The 16969-nt window shown below is 33.2% G+C and overlaps 1 protein-coding gene across 3 annotated transcripts in view; it reads left to right on the top strand.

Annotated features, from left to right (window-relative positions):
* Positions 1-896: 896 nt before the first annotated feature.
* LOC118190067 (prostaglandin reductase 3-like) overlaps positions 897-16969 on the top strand; it is a 41365-nt gene continuing 25292 nt past the window's right edge. The window contains exons 1-6 of one of the 3 annotated variants that reach the window (XM_085815146.1): positions 897-991; positions 2397-2487; positions 2605-2703; positions 7231-7329; positions 9109-9177; positions 15349-15423. In XM_085815146.1, coding sequence (XP_085671272.1) covers positions 912-991; positions 2397-2487; positions 2605-2703; positions 7231-7329; positions 9109-9177; positions 15349-15423 — 513 coding nt within the window. In that variant the 5' untranslated portion in view covers positions 897-911. The other 2 variants (XM_035360759.1, XM_085815145.1) reach the window with 2 other exon arrangements.

Below are 16969 nucleotides of genomic sequence, written 5' to 3'. Positions count from 1 at the left end.
AAGCACGTGCGAAACAGCCATTTTGACAACAAACTACCCGCTTCCCCTGAGCCTGGACCAATGAAGAGGGAGATAGACTGGTTGCTATGCAATAAATGTCACTTCCGCACGGAATTCCACTTCACTTTCCGCCGACGGAATTTGAAGGGGCCACACTCTCTCTCCCTTCTGCTGTCGAGTGGAAAGAGAATCCCGACTGGTTTACCTAAGGCTCCTATAGAGGAGCCTTAGGTTTACCGATATCGATCTCGACCGGTGTCCAGACTAGACACCCAAATATAAATACAGAGTGACGGAATTTATAAACTTGTACTATAATAAATTACAACGGTTAAATTAGTAAATTAATTTTATATTTAACTAATATTTAAGAAAAATAAACTGTATAATTTATTTTTGTTGATATGCTCTCACACTGTGTATGGATTTATGATTTTGTCAATTACTGTTTTTCTGAAATACACATGAATTTTTTGGGAACGGCGTTAATGTTACTTTAGTTAAAATATTATGTACATCTCTGTGATGATATATGTCTTTTCTAGTTAGGTCTCAAGATAAGGGCATATACATTACCATGTAGGAATTCATTCATTTATTTTTTTTTATTAAACTTAGCTAAAGTTTGCTTCTTAAAGACACTAATTTTTGCAGAACTCTTTGCAGATGAACTCCTTAACTACACTCATGGACACAATCGTATTTTAGGATATTTTCTACTTCTTTTCCTTTTCTTTCTATAGGCCCTTTTTTTTTCCCCCTCTATTATTTTTGAGCCATTTATTTTAAATTTTATTTTGTCCCATCTTTTCTTTCTGGCCTTTTGAACTCGTAAAAAATGTACGAAGTTCCTTTTTACTCTCCTCAAATACGAAATTGCCCCCCTTTCTATATACCTTTCCTTCGCACCTATGCTTAATTTTTCACCCATCGGTGCAGAAAGACTTAGCGGGTGCAAAACAAGACATCTGTCTACTTTGTCTGTCTGTCGGTATGCTTTCATAATTTGAATCTTATATTTATTTCATCATTAATTTCGATGTTGCGACATTCTGTAGCTGTTATTTCTGAAATGAGTGCGTCTATACCTGCATCATTTCGGAAGCTTGTCGTGAAAAAACTGACTCCAGTTTTTAAAGAAGCTGTTGAAATTGTTCAACAAGATCTTATTCGCCCTCGCAATAACGAGATCTTAATAAAAAATAAGTTAGTATGAGGAATGTATTATTTTCTTAAAAAGCATGCAATATAAAAATATTAAAACTAATGAAACTAAGAAACTTAATGAAATACAGAATTATAGTTCGACGACTTAAAAAAGGACAAATTTTTATAGTTGTGCGAACTATACTATTTGTTTCGGCACCTAATAGTTTGTCTGTTATCTATGCTATATTTCCATGTAAAGAAAGTAAGTGTACGGTGCAGCCTTGGCGCGATTTTGAAAATTATCGCCAACACCAAAAATTACCAAAAGAACGTCTGTGTATATATAGTGATAGTATACTATCAATATATACATAGTATATTCTATGTATAACTATATATATTCTTTGAATACCCTTTTAATACTCATTGTATATGTCCCGTTTTTTACTGCTCATCATAAAAGTCGCCAAATTCCGTGTGCACCGGATACTAGGATTAAACCGAAAGTAATTAAACCACCCGGTACAGTGATAATTCTAAATAAATTCTTACTCTTTAAATCGGTTTTATGCAGAGATTTTTCTGAAGCTGTCAAATTACAGAGATTTTAATCTACTATGAAGAAGTGGAGTGTAATATTTAGCAATGATTTTTTTTTTCAATAATAAAAAAAAAAAAAATGAAACAAATTAATCTTTGGATTATGGTAATTTGGCGACAAACCCTGCTACAGCAACCTGCTAGTTTTTGTTTGAACGCCATTTTGTTTTCACGAAGTAAAGGCTATTTTGTTTTTTTTTTTTTTTTTTTTTACTCAACATTTTTTTTCCAACAATCTGCTATCCGAATTACGCTTATGCTAGAACTTTTATGGAATAAAAGTGCTTAATCATGACGATGATTAGGTGCGAAATTGGGACAAAGTGCAGAATCGTCCACTGCTTGCCGCGTTTTTACGAATTGCACATACACGGTATCATCCATGTACACATCGACCTATTTTCACTTAAAAAAACATCCGAGAATTGCACAAAAATGGCATTGCGCACACCCTTGACTATATCCATGTACACTGCTAAAGTCCTAGCTAGTAACCTTTATCGCCTTACCAAATTGTCACCAAACTACCTGTTACCATATTCCAAAGATTAGCTAATGAAACGCTGTATTTATGTATTAAGTCATGTTATGAAGTTCATAAATCCTTGTTTGATTATTTAGTCTTCAGCCTTTTATTCTTCTTTTAGATATGTTGGAATCAATGCTTCAGATGTTAATATGGCTGCTGGGCGTTATTGTTCCCAGAATCAAAGCCTTCCATTTGGATTAGGATTTGAAGTAAGATCAGAATTCATATTAAAATTTTTCAAATAAAATCTTATAAGTTGCATAGCAGGCATATATTCAGTTTATATAATATGAAGTTCTTGTTATTTTTTAATGCTGTTTTTCTAGAGCATTGGAGAAATTGTTGATGTTGGTGAAAAGGTTGCAGAACTAAAAATTGGTGAATCTGTGATGCATATGAGTTATGGTGCTTTTTCAGAATATATGGTAAGGGTATTTTCAGAATTAATTATATATCATTATATTTTTCCTAAAATAAAAATAAAGTAAATATTTGCATGAGCAACTCAGATATAATGGAAATTTGGTCAAAATCAGTAATTTGTTATTTTATATAAAATCAATGCATAATGATCAGGCTTTTTAAATATTTTAATCCACCCTGAACACAACATACAGGCAATATGTATCAATGCATTAAAGGTAAAGAATTCGTAGAGTTTTTAGGACCGCTTCCCTCCCACATTCCAAAAACACCTTCTCAAAGGCTATCACCTCTAATAATTCAAAGGGTCTCCACTGCCGCTCTCTACATCGTGGATTGCATACCAAACTCCTTCTGAGTATGTACCATACTTTACCATGTACGTACCATACTTTACCTGTACACTTTATCATCCTCCCACTAGAAAGAACGTAAGTTAATTAATTCCTATTCTGGCATTTTATGTAAATTATGTACATTTTCTTGTACCTTATTTTATAAATATCTTTCAATTTTTCAACTTCTATTCTATTAATTTTGCAAAGATTGTATTATTTATTATGTTTATGAATAAATATAATTAATTAAATAATTTAATTAAAGATTCAAGATAATCGCTGAATGTTTTCCAGCAGCCATTTCTGTAAGAAAAATGCAAGAATTGGACTTTGAGCGGTAATGCCACATGCCTTCAAATGCCACAATTTAGCGGACAACTAACAATATCTGTTTGCCAAAACGTAAACTAAATGTCTAATACTGTATATAATTTATTTCAGTGGTTAAACGGGGAAAAAACGGGATGTGCTACTAAGGAAGAAAAACACATGCGCGCGGGATGGGCAGATTTTGCTACATTTGAGTTGCCTGTGGAAATCGCGAGATGAGACCCCAGAGGGTTGATCTCGCTAATTTGGATTAAAACTCAACTCGCAAGTTTGGCTTAAACTCATATTGCCAGTTTGGCATTATATTTATTACTAGAGTAAAAGACAAAACACCTTTGCATTTATTAATTATTGTTAATTGAACGGGGGTTTGCTTATTCCCCTTGAAAAATTGGCCAGTTTCTGATCAATGATGATAATTACATAGTTTATTAATTTTCATTTTAAAAGTTTCCATTTCTATTTTTCGTGATTAAAATTTAATTTTAAAAATACTATTAGGAGACAATGTACTCAATATTACTTTAATAAATTTATATATATATATAACTACAAAACAATTCTTTTGAAAACAAAATTTAAACATGTCTAGTATTTTCATGCATTAAGCTGCAAAAAAATTATCATTAAAGACATAAAGTAAGAAATTTAGAATTAATTTTTGGTCTTTGTGAAAAATTAGTTCTAAATTTCTTACTGAGCTTCAATTGTCTGTTTCGGCAAAACGCGTAATGGTGTTGGCTTGATTCGACATTCAACTAATTTTCCCTTGAAAAGCCTGGTTGGAGGTCCAATTGGGTTAATTTACCATTTTCCGCTTTGTAATTTTTATAATTTTTTGTTTTTTTGCAATTTGTGTTTTATTATTATGCTTTAATTTTGTTGTAACTTGTTCCGTCGATCAGTTTTTTTAGAAGTATTAACTTTACACATATCACATCAATAGGTTTTGCTCTTTTTTTGTGCATTCACGTGTTTCCAACATTGATTTTAACAGTTTTTTGTTCCGTATTTTAATATCGCGTGTAGGCTGTTTTTTCACCTTTCCATGTTAATATTTTTTTAAAAATTACTTCCATGTTATTATTTTTTAAAAAATACTGCGTTGAACTATTTCTTGGAGCCACAGCTCCTGGTAACTTTTTAGTGAGCTCTCTACAATATTTCTTCCTATTATTTCATATTTTTGCAGCATTTTGCACAAAATTTTTAAGACCAAATAGGTCTTATCACACTTTACTTATTAGCTTTCCAATTTCTATTTTAATTTATATGTATGTATGTATGTATGTATGTGTATACATATGTGCACACACACGTGCACACATGCATACATTTACGAATCCTGTCTCGATAACCTAACAGTACCTTATTCTTAGTGCAAAATTTTTTAACTGAGAGTACTCATTTTTTTATAAGTATGAATAAAAGTTACTCAGATCTGTGTCTTCAAATCTTGAAATAAGATTTATACCACATTATAAATTAATTAGCTCAATTCATAAGTTTCCTAGTACATTATTCACATTTAATTTTAATGATAATGAAAATAATGTAAACTTCGAATTCAAATAATTAAAATCTTGAAATCTTTGCAACAAATCCTTATTGAAATGTATCTGGTGGCCATACATAGGCCACCTTTTTGTCTTCACGAAGTAAAGACATATTTCTTTTCTTTTTATTTACTCAACACTTTTTCCAACAATCTCCTAGCCGAATTACACTTATGCTAGAAATTTTATGGAACAAAACTGCTTAATCATGACAAATATTAACTGCAAAATTGGGAAAAAGTGCAAAATCGCAAACTCCTTGCCGCGTTTTTCAAAATCGCACATACACAGTAACCATGTGCACGTCGACTTATTTTTACTTAAAAAAACATCCCAGAATTGCACAAAAATGGCATTGCACACACTCTTCACTATATCCATGTACACTGCTTTTTTTCTCATAAATTAGAAAAATTTCACGAAAATGCAAGACAATTTTCTGAATCTTTAAACCCGATAAAAAGAACATATATGAAATTACCTTATTGCGAAAAAGTATATGCCCTTTCCAAATATGAACATTTCCACGTATAAAATAAATAAAATATCTAAAAACTTTTACCTCTAAATTATCTAGTACATTATAAACGTCACCAACGAATTCATACCACAAACATTACAAATACTTAGTGTCAAATATTTAAATTATTTCCATGCACGTTTACTTCAACAAAACGTATACCAAATTCCTACAAACATAAAATTCACAAAATAACTGTCATTTAATTAAAATATCACTAAACCATGTACACGTCGACTTATTTTTACTTAAAAAAACATCCCAGAATTGCACAAAAATGGCATTGCGCACACTCTTCACTATATCCATGTACACTGCTTTTTTTTCATAAATTAGAAAAATTTCACGAAAATGCATGAAAATACTCAACGTATATTACTCAAACATATTCCAAAATACTACAAACATATAACTCACAAAATCACGATCATTAAATTAAAATATAATTAAATTAAAAAACATTAGTTCAAATATAAATAAGCACATACATTAAATTAATAAAAATTAGATTACAATCCTAATTACTTTAAACTAAATCATTGATTATAACAATTTTCAAATAATACCATTTTAATTTATTTACTCCTTACATTTAGAGCAATGCATAAAAATAATATCCTTAAATGATTAAAAATACTAACTTACCTAATCTTCTTCAGAATCTTCATTATGTCGCTGCAGTATTACTGCTAATTTCTAAATCCTAAATCCAGTAGTCAACTGGAAGTCTATTCACCAAGTAATAAGAAATTAATAAAATTTCACCTATACTCAAACTACTTTCAGCAAACCACGTACCCTTCATTACACTCCTTTTCACAAAATGTCCATTTTCACCATATTTCTTGCACCGCCATTTAAACTTGTAATATCCTTCCTTTCACACAATCTCAACTTATTATTATCAGATAAACACATTAAAAATTTACAATTCACTTTACATAGCACCATGCAATGATAATAAAAGTTTCATCAAGAGTTAATTTTTGAATTTTTTTCCTTTAAAATTTTCATTATTTTTGTAAATTACTGTTATTCTGTGCCACCAAAATCTTCTAAATGCCGTATTTCACACAGAAATCCAACTACATGAGATTGCTAAGTGATGTAAGCTTAGTTTATTTAACTATGATAATTCTGTTTAGAAAAGTGAAAAGTTAAACTGTTGGGAAAATCTTTCCTCATCACATCATGAGAATATGCTTGTCATTCATGATAATGGGGGCCCACCAGCGGCCGAGCGGTAAAGTCGCTGAACACTGGTAGTTCGGTCCGAGGTTTGAATCCCGCGGACGGGCTGGTTGCATGGGTGTTTTCGTGGTTTTCCCCATGTGTAACGTGTATACGAGCAAGTTTCCCTTAGAAAGACCTCCACGAAGGCATCCCTCCCCTTAGGCAGATAGCCCTAGTGTGCTTTGCCATAATTAAATACACACACACACATTCATGATAATGAGAATTCATTTATGTTATTAGATATCATTGTGTTACATTGTTTATTTTTTTAATGTAAAAGATAAATTTGAAATGTAATAGAAATTAGCATTAATATTTCATGAGCGGTAATTTTTATTTGTATAGTTATATCCAAGTCAGTAGCAACAGTAATGTTTCTTAGCAAATGTAACAGATATTAATGTTCTTGTTGTTTCTCTATTATATAAAAAGCATTTTTTGTTTGTGTCCTGTAATGTTAAGTTATTTTACGAAATTAAATGTATACAAAGATCTTCCATGTATTCAGATTTGTTAATAATATTTTTAAAAAACTTAACTATTTTATAGTGTGCTCCAGAAGAAGAAGTTATTTCAGTTGCATCTGCTAAACCAGAACTTCTTCCTTTGCTCACAAGTGGTGCTACTGCTAGCTTAAGTCTTGATAAAGTAAGTTTTTTGAGATAAATCAGTAATACTTTGCATATAAATCAAAGTAAATTTCACATTTCATGTGTCAAACATTTTTTTAAAGTAAATAATGTGAATAAAAATACAAAAACTTAATGCAAACCTTGGATTATCTCATACGTTTCATATATAGCTGGTAAAATAAATTGAATATAATTAGAAACAGAATCCAAAATTATTCTTTTTTGTCTTCCAAAACAGATTCTACTTGAATCTCTGTGTGCAATAATACAGTCAAAAGTCGTTAATTCGGACACCCATAATCTGGACCTCAAAGCTACAAACTTTCTGCGCATGCGTCGAATTGATGCATAAGACCTTTACGGCTGCGAATGTGCGTGTGCAAAATACGTTTACGAATGCGCTTTTAATGTATAACGGACGGTATAAGCTAAGCTAAAATTATCTAATTCAGTTAATGTTGCAGATTGCGTTGTTCCTTAATCTTCGAATTGGATTCGGCTTATCATTTTTTGCATACTGTTAGAGCAATTTTATAAAAGTAAGCTTGAACTTTCGATTATGTCAAATATAATTTTTGATATATATTTACTAATATGTAAAGGATCTACAAAGCGAAAGTATGTTTCGAAGTCCATTAAACAAAAAGTGGAATTGCTGCAAAAAATGGATAAAGCCATATCCTTTGTTTATCTTTAACGTTGCGGCGCGCAATGAATTGGAAGTTGATCTGTCAGCACTATCCTTATCTTCAGGGTAGATGTTTTTATTTTATTTGGCTTATAATTCCTTACTAAATATAGTATTTCATCTCAATGTATTCCGTCTTTGATATGATTTAAATCAAATTCCTTGTCATTATAATTCGCTTCCGATAGTGACGAAATTGACACAGAAGTTATTGAAAATGAAAAAGTTTCGATTGACAAATTAGTCGGTATTCTCGACACAGCAATTATAGGACTTGAACAGCAGAACTTTGTAACTGAAGAAGAAATTACGTCTGTTTATAGAATTAAAGAGAAAGTATTATCACATAAAACGAAGCAACTTAAACAACTTACATTGAAAGAAATGTTTAATAAAGTAAACAAATAAATATTAAGCTAAGCAAATAAATATTAAGGGTATAAACCTAAATTGTTTCAATAGAGTATATCTTATTTAAGCTACAATTTGAAAGTATAGTTAAATTGAGAATTAAGTAAATGTCCTATAACTGATATTATAATGAACTGATTCTGTTACTTTCTTTTTTTCACCAGTTTTTTTATACCTTTTTTAATTCTTTTTGCTTAATATAAAGTACTGTAGAAGAGCAAAATTCTGCACAATTTAAGTCCTGAGTTTGTGCTGATTTTAAAGTTATTAAAAGAGAAACTGAGACTAAAATAAGGGAAGAGATATAATTTTAAAATTGCAAGTATTTAAAGAAAGCACATAAAAGCAATTAATTTCTTTTTCATTTTTTTATAAAGAAACAGTTTTTTCCCCATAATAATATATATTAAATTGGAGATTTATATATAAAGTGTTGATATTTTTCTGTTAAGCGACTGCCATGCATTTTTTTGAAAATGTGAAAGGAAGCCAAATACATGCCGAGACTCGACAACTGTAACTAGGATTAAATCTGTTGCCGTTTATAAAATTTTCTTAAGAGTAGAAATCATTTACACTTAAAGAAATTAATGTTTCACTTCTCATTCACAAGTGCCAAAATGCATGGCAGACACATGACAGAAAAGTACCAAAGTGTTTGATAAAGAAATAACTTCGTTCATGCTTATTTTTTAGTGTGGGCACATTGTACCTGGGGAGAAAGTTCTAATCACTGCTGCTGCAGGAGGCACAGGTCATATTGCTGTAATAAGTTAATTTTTATTTATTTTAATAGACTTTTGTATATTATGAGAAAATCTTGAAAAAAAATAACTTCACTCAGGTATTAATTTGTTAGAATAAAAAGTAGAATACTTGCATGTTAGCTGAGTACAAAGTAACAAAAATTTATAGCCTGTCCATCAATTAATTCTAAATTTCCATGCCTAAAAATTAAAAAAGGTTTTTTATATAAAATAATACTTTTCTATGATTTTAATAAAATTTAATGAATTTAAATAATTTTATTTATATTTTGATAGGATTGTTAAGCTTTGATTTTTGATTTGTTGCCAATATTGTTAATTCTGAGTGCAAAAATATTGTCTGGCCATTTATAACTTGCACTCAGCATGCAAGTACCATATGAAGTTCTTATTTAATATTGTTTTCCTTTGGGAAAAAGAGTTTGAGATTTACCTCTGTACTTATTAAATTAAATATCTCAAGTTTTTTGTCAAATATGAGTAATTGAACTTTATGCATTTTTTTTATATGTGAATAGATACATGTATATTAGTGCAATCTGATTGCATCTTCAATTTTTGCTGAAGAAAAGAATAATAACTTATATTTGCTTAAAAAATTCTTACATACATACATAGCATGAAATACTTTTTATGGCATGGATATGTAATTATGGAGCTTGGTGCATAAAGATGTAGCAGAAATCATGGCTCGTTGATTACTTGTTTTATTGTTGACTAAACATTTCTTACATAGACACATACAGTTAAATCAGTGCAAGACATGTTTCTGTTCTGTAATGAATATTTTAAGCAAGTAGAGTAGTGATAGATAGTTGCCAGGGTAGAGAAGACGAGAAGAAACGTGCAGATTATATCTGAATGTGTGGTTGAAGGATTCAGTTTTGGTTTAACTGCATTCCTGTTGCTAATTTAAGTGTCAGTTTACCAATTGTAACATTGGCCAAACCATTACATAAGTACCTGTATCATTAGTAATACATAATAATCAATTTTTGTGACCAAGATTAAGTTTGAAATGACACAGTTTAGAGAAATTTGAAGCATTTTACTATTTTCAGGGTAGAAAGAGGAAATAATTAAATTAAATAAGAGACTTGAGGGGCTATTAAATGTTAAATTTATAATTTTATTTTACATACATTTTATATTTATTATACATATAATTACTTACATGTTTTGCATTTAAATTAGGTATTTAACCTGAAAAATCAGTCAATAAACCTATTTATCACTGGGTTTTTGTTCTTTTGTTTCTGTGGAAATTTTATGCACTTTAACACATTGACTGCTGTGGGGGGTCACTGGTGACCAGCACTCGACTTGGCTAAAGTGCTGTGGGTGCCACCGACGACACAACTAATAGTAAAAATGCATAATTAGAGTAAATAAGGATACTGATTAAATTTTTAAATAATACCATTGTTAGACTAGAAGAGAAACACGCTAATGTGACAATCAAAATCGTAAAAAACAACCTTATATTTAGCGTAGGTATAATGAAACACTCAATATTACACTCAATAGTGTTTCATTATACCACACTCAATAGTGTTTCATTATACCACACTCAATAGTGTTTCATTATACCTACGCTAATGAAACACTCAATAATATAATGAAACACTCAATAGTGTTTCATTATACCTACGCTAAATATAAGGTTGTTTTTTACGATTTTGAATACCATTGTTATTATAATGGTTTGAAAAATAATAAATTGTAAAAATTTTAATTATAAATCGCAATAATGGCCTGCAGTGCCTTGGGGGTCACCGGTAACTCCCACAACGAAAATTGCATTAAGCATGATTATATAACTCACATTATTTTCTATAGATAATATTTCAACATAATATACATCGCATCATAATAACTTCAAGTTGGCGTCATGGACAAACCACGTCAAATGTGCGCTGCAATCAACATGTTAAGAAGATATTCATAGCAATAATTCTCTTAAGTGTTTTTGGTCTCAAAATACTGTATTCTGGGAGACTTTATTGTAATTTCTTCCACTGCATACAAATTTTGCAAACAGGTATTTTAAAATTAAATTATTCCCTGACGAAAAAAAAAATTCATCTATAAAAATTGTAAGAGTTTGGAATGCAGCAAATAGAGACCATATAAAAGTGGCAACACTGCTTAATAAATCTGAAAAATTGTTGCATGTATAAATTAATAATTGTTGCATGTCTAAAGCAGGTTTTCTTAAACTGGGGGTCACTGGACCTGCAGCAGGGAGTCGCCAAAAATTTTAACAGCTTTTATATTGTTTATTATAATACAATTACAATACCAATTTACTATTACCAAATATTTTTGCAATAATTCTCTTAAGTGTATCTGAAAATAGATAAAGATAAGACAATACAGTCAAAGGGAAAAACGAAAACGTTTCGACGTATTCTTTTTATACACTGGTGAAATTAATTAAGAGAATTTTCATATTTGATGTACCATCTTCAGAACTACTGGACAGATTTTAATAAAATTTGGTGTAAACATAGGTTGATACAATACAAACAAAATAAACATTCAACATTTATAATAAACACACATGTTCGTGTGTAACACTCATGGGAGTCTGAAGGTCTGAAACAGCGTTTGCAGAAGACACAAAAGAAATGGGTTAATAGGGGGTATGGTCCCATCTTACAGCCATACAGGCCTCGCAGCGTGATGTCATATTGGAAATAAGGCAGTTTATCAGTGCCTGTGACAATTGGTCCCACTCATTCAGCAATGCTGTTTTCAGTTACTAGATGGTTCTCGGTGGGGGTTGCGAGTTGCAGTTGCCCTCCCCAGAGCGTCTCTATAGGGACAATTGACATGCTGTATAGGGTTGAGGACTGGAGACCTGGCTGTCCAATCCATCTGGTGAATATCCTCACTCTCGAGAAATTCGTCGACCAGAAGATCTCTATCTGGCCTCGCGTTATCGTCCTGTAAGATGAACTCGGTGCCCACTGTATCCCAGAAAAGGTGAACATTGTGCTCCAAGACGTCATCTCTATACCTCACACCAGTCACAGAGCCTCTGTCAAAGATGTGGAGAGGTGTGCGGCCATCCAATATGATGCCTGCCCAGACCATTACACTGCCACCTCCATAATTGTTGATTTCGCGAACATTTGAGGATATATAGCGGGTCCCTGGTTCTCTCCATATGAAAGTACAGTGAGAATCAGTGTTTAGGCCAAAATGGGACTTGTCAGTGAACAGAACGATCGCCCATTGCTGCCCGCACCATACTGATCAGACTCTCCTATCCGTCGATGTGAGCGGGATGCAAACAACCCTGTCTCATTCTGTCTTTTAAAAACAGTCACCCTTGTTACATGGGTTCCTGTAGCTGCATGCAGGTCCTGAGAAGCTGTAGCCCCTCTATTACGCCTCGCTAAAATGGACAAATAGCGATCTTCTCTTACCGTCATGGCTCTTAGACAACCTTGCCCATGCTTTCTCTCGATAGATCCAGTATCCTGGAACCATATGTTTCCATATGTTTGTAACGTTGCGCGCCTCCAACTTGCACGCAACCAAGAGGTGACTGTGAAAACTGGATAAAATACAGAGTCTTGTGAAGGGTTTAAGTCCCTTTTTATTCAACGTAAAAATTACAATTGCGTGCTCTTGACGCTCACAGACTGCGCCAACTCGGCGGTCAAATAAAAATAATAACCTGAAAAGAAACTAAAGACAAGACTCTAACTACGAGGCTCTCTAAAAATAACTAACTCACCGCGTTTTACAATACCGCTGCTAATTCAGCAGACTTGAAGCTCACTTGAACGATTAACACTTCTTCCCGCCAAGCACATAGGCCGAAACGCGGGGTTCTTCAATTTCTCGCTAACTACCTCCGCGCTCGTGAAGTAAGAATATCACACACCGAACTCGTTTGCTTTCTATTTAAATCATAATACTTCCGCTGATAATTTGAATCCTTGCGCGTTCTACTAAAATTTACATATTCTGGCATTGGCAGTTCCAGGGGAAAGTAAGGCTTGACAGGAAAGATAGTTTAAACTTAAAATAAATGTTAGTTAAAATAAATATAAACCCTACATGTTACACACGACGATGGGCATTAAATTAAACTCTCTGCATAACTGGACCTGCCTCTAACCTCTCCATAATTTGCCACCTCATTCCATCATCTAAATGTTGGTGGTTACTCATTTTCTTTGTTCCGATATGAATTTAACCAATTGCTGCAAGATAACACCAAGAAATTCGCCGAGGTGTGCTAGCGAACGCAATTCGTCTTACCCTCCACGCACTTATAAAGTATGTTTTTCTGCTGGCTCTGCCTGCACACACGTGTACACTTACCTATTTGCCGTACAAGATTTGCATTTTTATCTAGTAGCAGTGGTTTTTCCTTCAGTTTAGTTCTTTTCATGCAATTCGATAAAATATGCAAATTCTCTTAATTTATTTCAGCAGTATAATACGAGGGTTGGAACTTTAATAGTGGCAACTATTTATTTACAAGGAATACAAAAGGGATTCACGTCACCATGTTTTACAGTCCTTCAATATAGTCACCAGCATTGTGTACAACCCGTTTCCAACGATGTATAAGTCGCAGAATACCTGTAGCAGCGCCTGTTTTGTTGATAGTTTGAATGGACCGGTCTACTGCCGCAAGAACCTCAGGAACAGTTTGGAAGCGAGTGCCACGAAGTGGTTCCTTCATCTTAGGAATTAAGTCATAGTCAAAAGGGCTTAGATCTGGGTAGTATGGTGGATGGTAAAGCACTTCCCAGCCCCATCGCTTGAACAAATCAGTCACAGCTTGCGCTGCATGCGGCCGAGCATTGTCATGCAAAATGAGAGGAGCGTTCTGCAGAAAGTGTCGCCGTTTTTTTCTCAAAGCTGGTCGGAGATTGTGCTTCAAAAATGAGCAGTAATACCGCAATGTGACGGTCTGCTGTGGGGGAACGGTATGCGTTAGGATGACACCATCACAGTCGTACATGAGAATCACCATAACTTTCACATTGCTGGGGTTCTGACGAAATTTCGAACGTCGTGGTGACCCATGATGACGCCATTCGTTTGATTGACGTTTCAGTTCTGGCTGGTACGATCGGGCCCAAGTCTCATCCAGTGTAATGATACGGCGTAAAAAAGCATCTCCTTCGTGCTCATAGCGCTCCAGATGCGTTCGGGCAGCATCGTATCATAGCCATTTCTGCATTTCCGTCAATTGATGTGGAACCCATCGTGAAGCAATTTTTCTCATGGACAGGTGTTCCTTCAGAATGTGCAGCACAGTCGTATGCGCTAATCCTGTTTGTCCGGCCAGCTGACGAATCGTTTGGCGGCGATCCCTGTCCATTAGTGCAGCAACAGCTTGCACGTCTGCATCGCTGACACTCGGACGACCTGGCCGCAGCATGTCCGCCACGTTTTGTCGTCCTTCATTGAATGCTTTCACCCATCTTGCTACGGTTCTCTAAGGCAATGCAGATTTCCCGCAAGCCTCTTCAAGCCCTTGATGACACTGTCGTGCTGTATGACCTCTGGCACATTCAATTTTTATCCAACGTCGTTGTTCTTGTTTTGAAAACATCCTGACAACACTTACTTTAGACCGCGAGCTAATACAAGGATCCGTTCTTCGCGTTACTCCGCATGTGCATGACGTAGGCAGGACGAGTCTTTTTGCTGAGGTAAGGTAGGTATGTAGTTTACGTGTGGTATACGCGATATTCTTTGGTTTTGTTGCGTAGCGTTTTTTCAGCTGTGTTGCCACTATTAAAGTTCCAACCCTCGTATAAACATTCATTTTCTTTGCTTTGCACATGACGCTGTCATTTCATTTGTTACTTATTTAAAATTTTCACATTGTTCTATGTTTTAAAATTAAAGTTACACCTAAAACTGCAATAGTATATTAGAGTACAAGTGAAAAAAATTAACAGTTTCACTCACGCGTGTGTCAGATTTGTGCAATGCTTATGGGGTCTCAACAAAATTTTTGTAAATATTATGGGGTCCTGGGGGTCGCGACTGAAAAACGTTTTAAGAAACCCTGGGCTAAAAATTTATTTTAGCATGGTTATCAGAGTTCAGTCTATTATGAAAATTCAATATCTTTGTATTAATATGTAAGGACCAGATACTAAGATTTTACTTCCTATTAATATTTCAGGTTCAGTGGGCTAAGAATGTTGGCTGTTATGTAATTGGAACATGTTCATCTCAAGATAAAGTTAAATTTTTAGAGGTATGTCTGATTATGGTTTCTTTTGCATTGCTTTAAAGTTATACAGTAGAATTCCAGAAATCCGCAAAGCTTGGAACCAGACGTTGTGCGGATTTTAGGATTTTGCGGATTTCAGGACAGAAAAGATAAAGCATAATATTCGGACTAAAAGTGCAAAATGAATAAGGCGTATTAGATACATTTAATTAAATTATTATATACATTATTGCAATAATTTATTATATGCATTAAATTATTATTACATATATAAATTGATTATATTATTAATTGTATTATATGTACACAGCATCAAGGTTTGCCAATTTCGCCTCATGCAAAGATTTCTGGTTTCGGATTCCGGTGTTAGAATCACTGTTGCTGTAAAATTTCAACAGCTTTTCTTTATTTTTCCATATATCATACACAATCGGGGCGCAATTCCATACCATTCTGCTATAAATCGAGGAGTAGCACCTGCTTCCATCTTTTGCAGAATTTGCACTTTTTGCATTATCGTCAATGCAGCGTGTTTTCATTTTGCAACGTTGCAAGCAGTAAAATCACGAATGCATTTCTTATGTGCCATTGTATTAAAAAGGGCTGAAATTAAAAATATTCTTAATTTATCCACAAAATATTCGGATAAAAAAAGGCAATCTCGTGAAATGAACTAACAAAGCTCAGAAAATACAACAATGTGAATCGTGAACTTAACAAAGAGTTGAGTGAATCATCTGCTTTTTTACCTCGATGCAGATTAGAGGGAAAAGAACTTATTTTATCTTATTTTTTTAAACTTTTTTATATCAATAATTTGGTATTTCCATTTTGACTCATTATTATTCGGTAATTATGACGTCATTATTCAGTAAGTATTTTTTTCTTCGATGTTTCGTACTCAATGTTGCGGTTTCCGGAACCTATAAACTGAATGTTTATATTCTGAGAGGCAGTGCGGATTTCAGGCGTTGGCGAATTTCAGGTCGGCGGATTTTCGGTGTTTGACTGTAGTTGCTCAAGCATGTCATTGCAAAAATGCAAGTATTTAGAGTAGCATTTCTCAAACTATTTTTAAATGGGGACACTTTTATTAATTAGAATCTTCTGCAGACTATCATACTCTTATCCTCTTCCAAAGTAATGTTTTTAGTATATGTTACAATCATTGTACTTACATTTTTAAAATACAATTAGTTAAAATTCATTTAATTTTGTATTGGCATAAAATAAATATGTTGCAAGAAGAAAATTTATGTTTATTTTTAATAATTCAAGGTTATTAGTATTTGGATCATCTTTATCTTTTAAACTAAAAATTAAATAAATGCTGGCACTCACATTAATGAGATAGATGAAATTTCCAGTTCTTACATAACTGTTCTATGCTTGAATATATGTAGTGAGTACTACAATCATTGTGTTCTAAATCCCTCTTTTATTACAGCTGCCAAGTTCTAAAGTTGCTGAATGCTGGTAATTCAACTTGGGTTTGAATCCCAGTAAACAATCTGGCTGCATTGGAGTTTTTGTATTTTTTCCTCTGTATAACATGGATAGGAACCTCTGT

Source organism: Stegodyphus dumicola, chromosome 4 (genome assembly GCF_044657685.1).
Source record: "Stegodyphus dumicola isolate Sdum_Otavi_A_Nest chromosome 4, ASM4465768v1".
Lineage (NCBI taxonomy): Eukaryota > Metazoa > Arthropoda > Arachnida > Araneae > Eresidae > Stegodyphus > Stegodyphus dumicola.
This window is presented reverse-complemented; position numbering and strand designations above follow the sequence as displayed.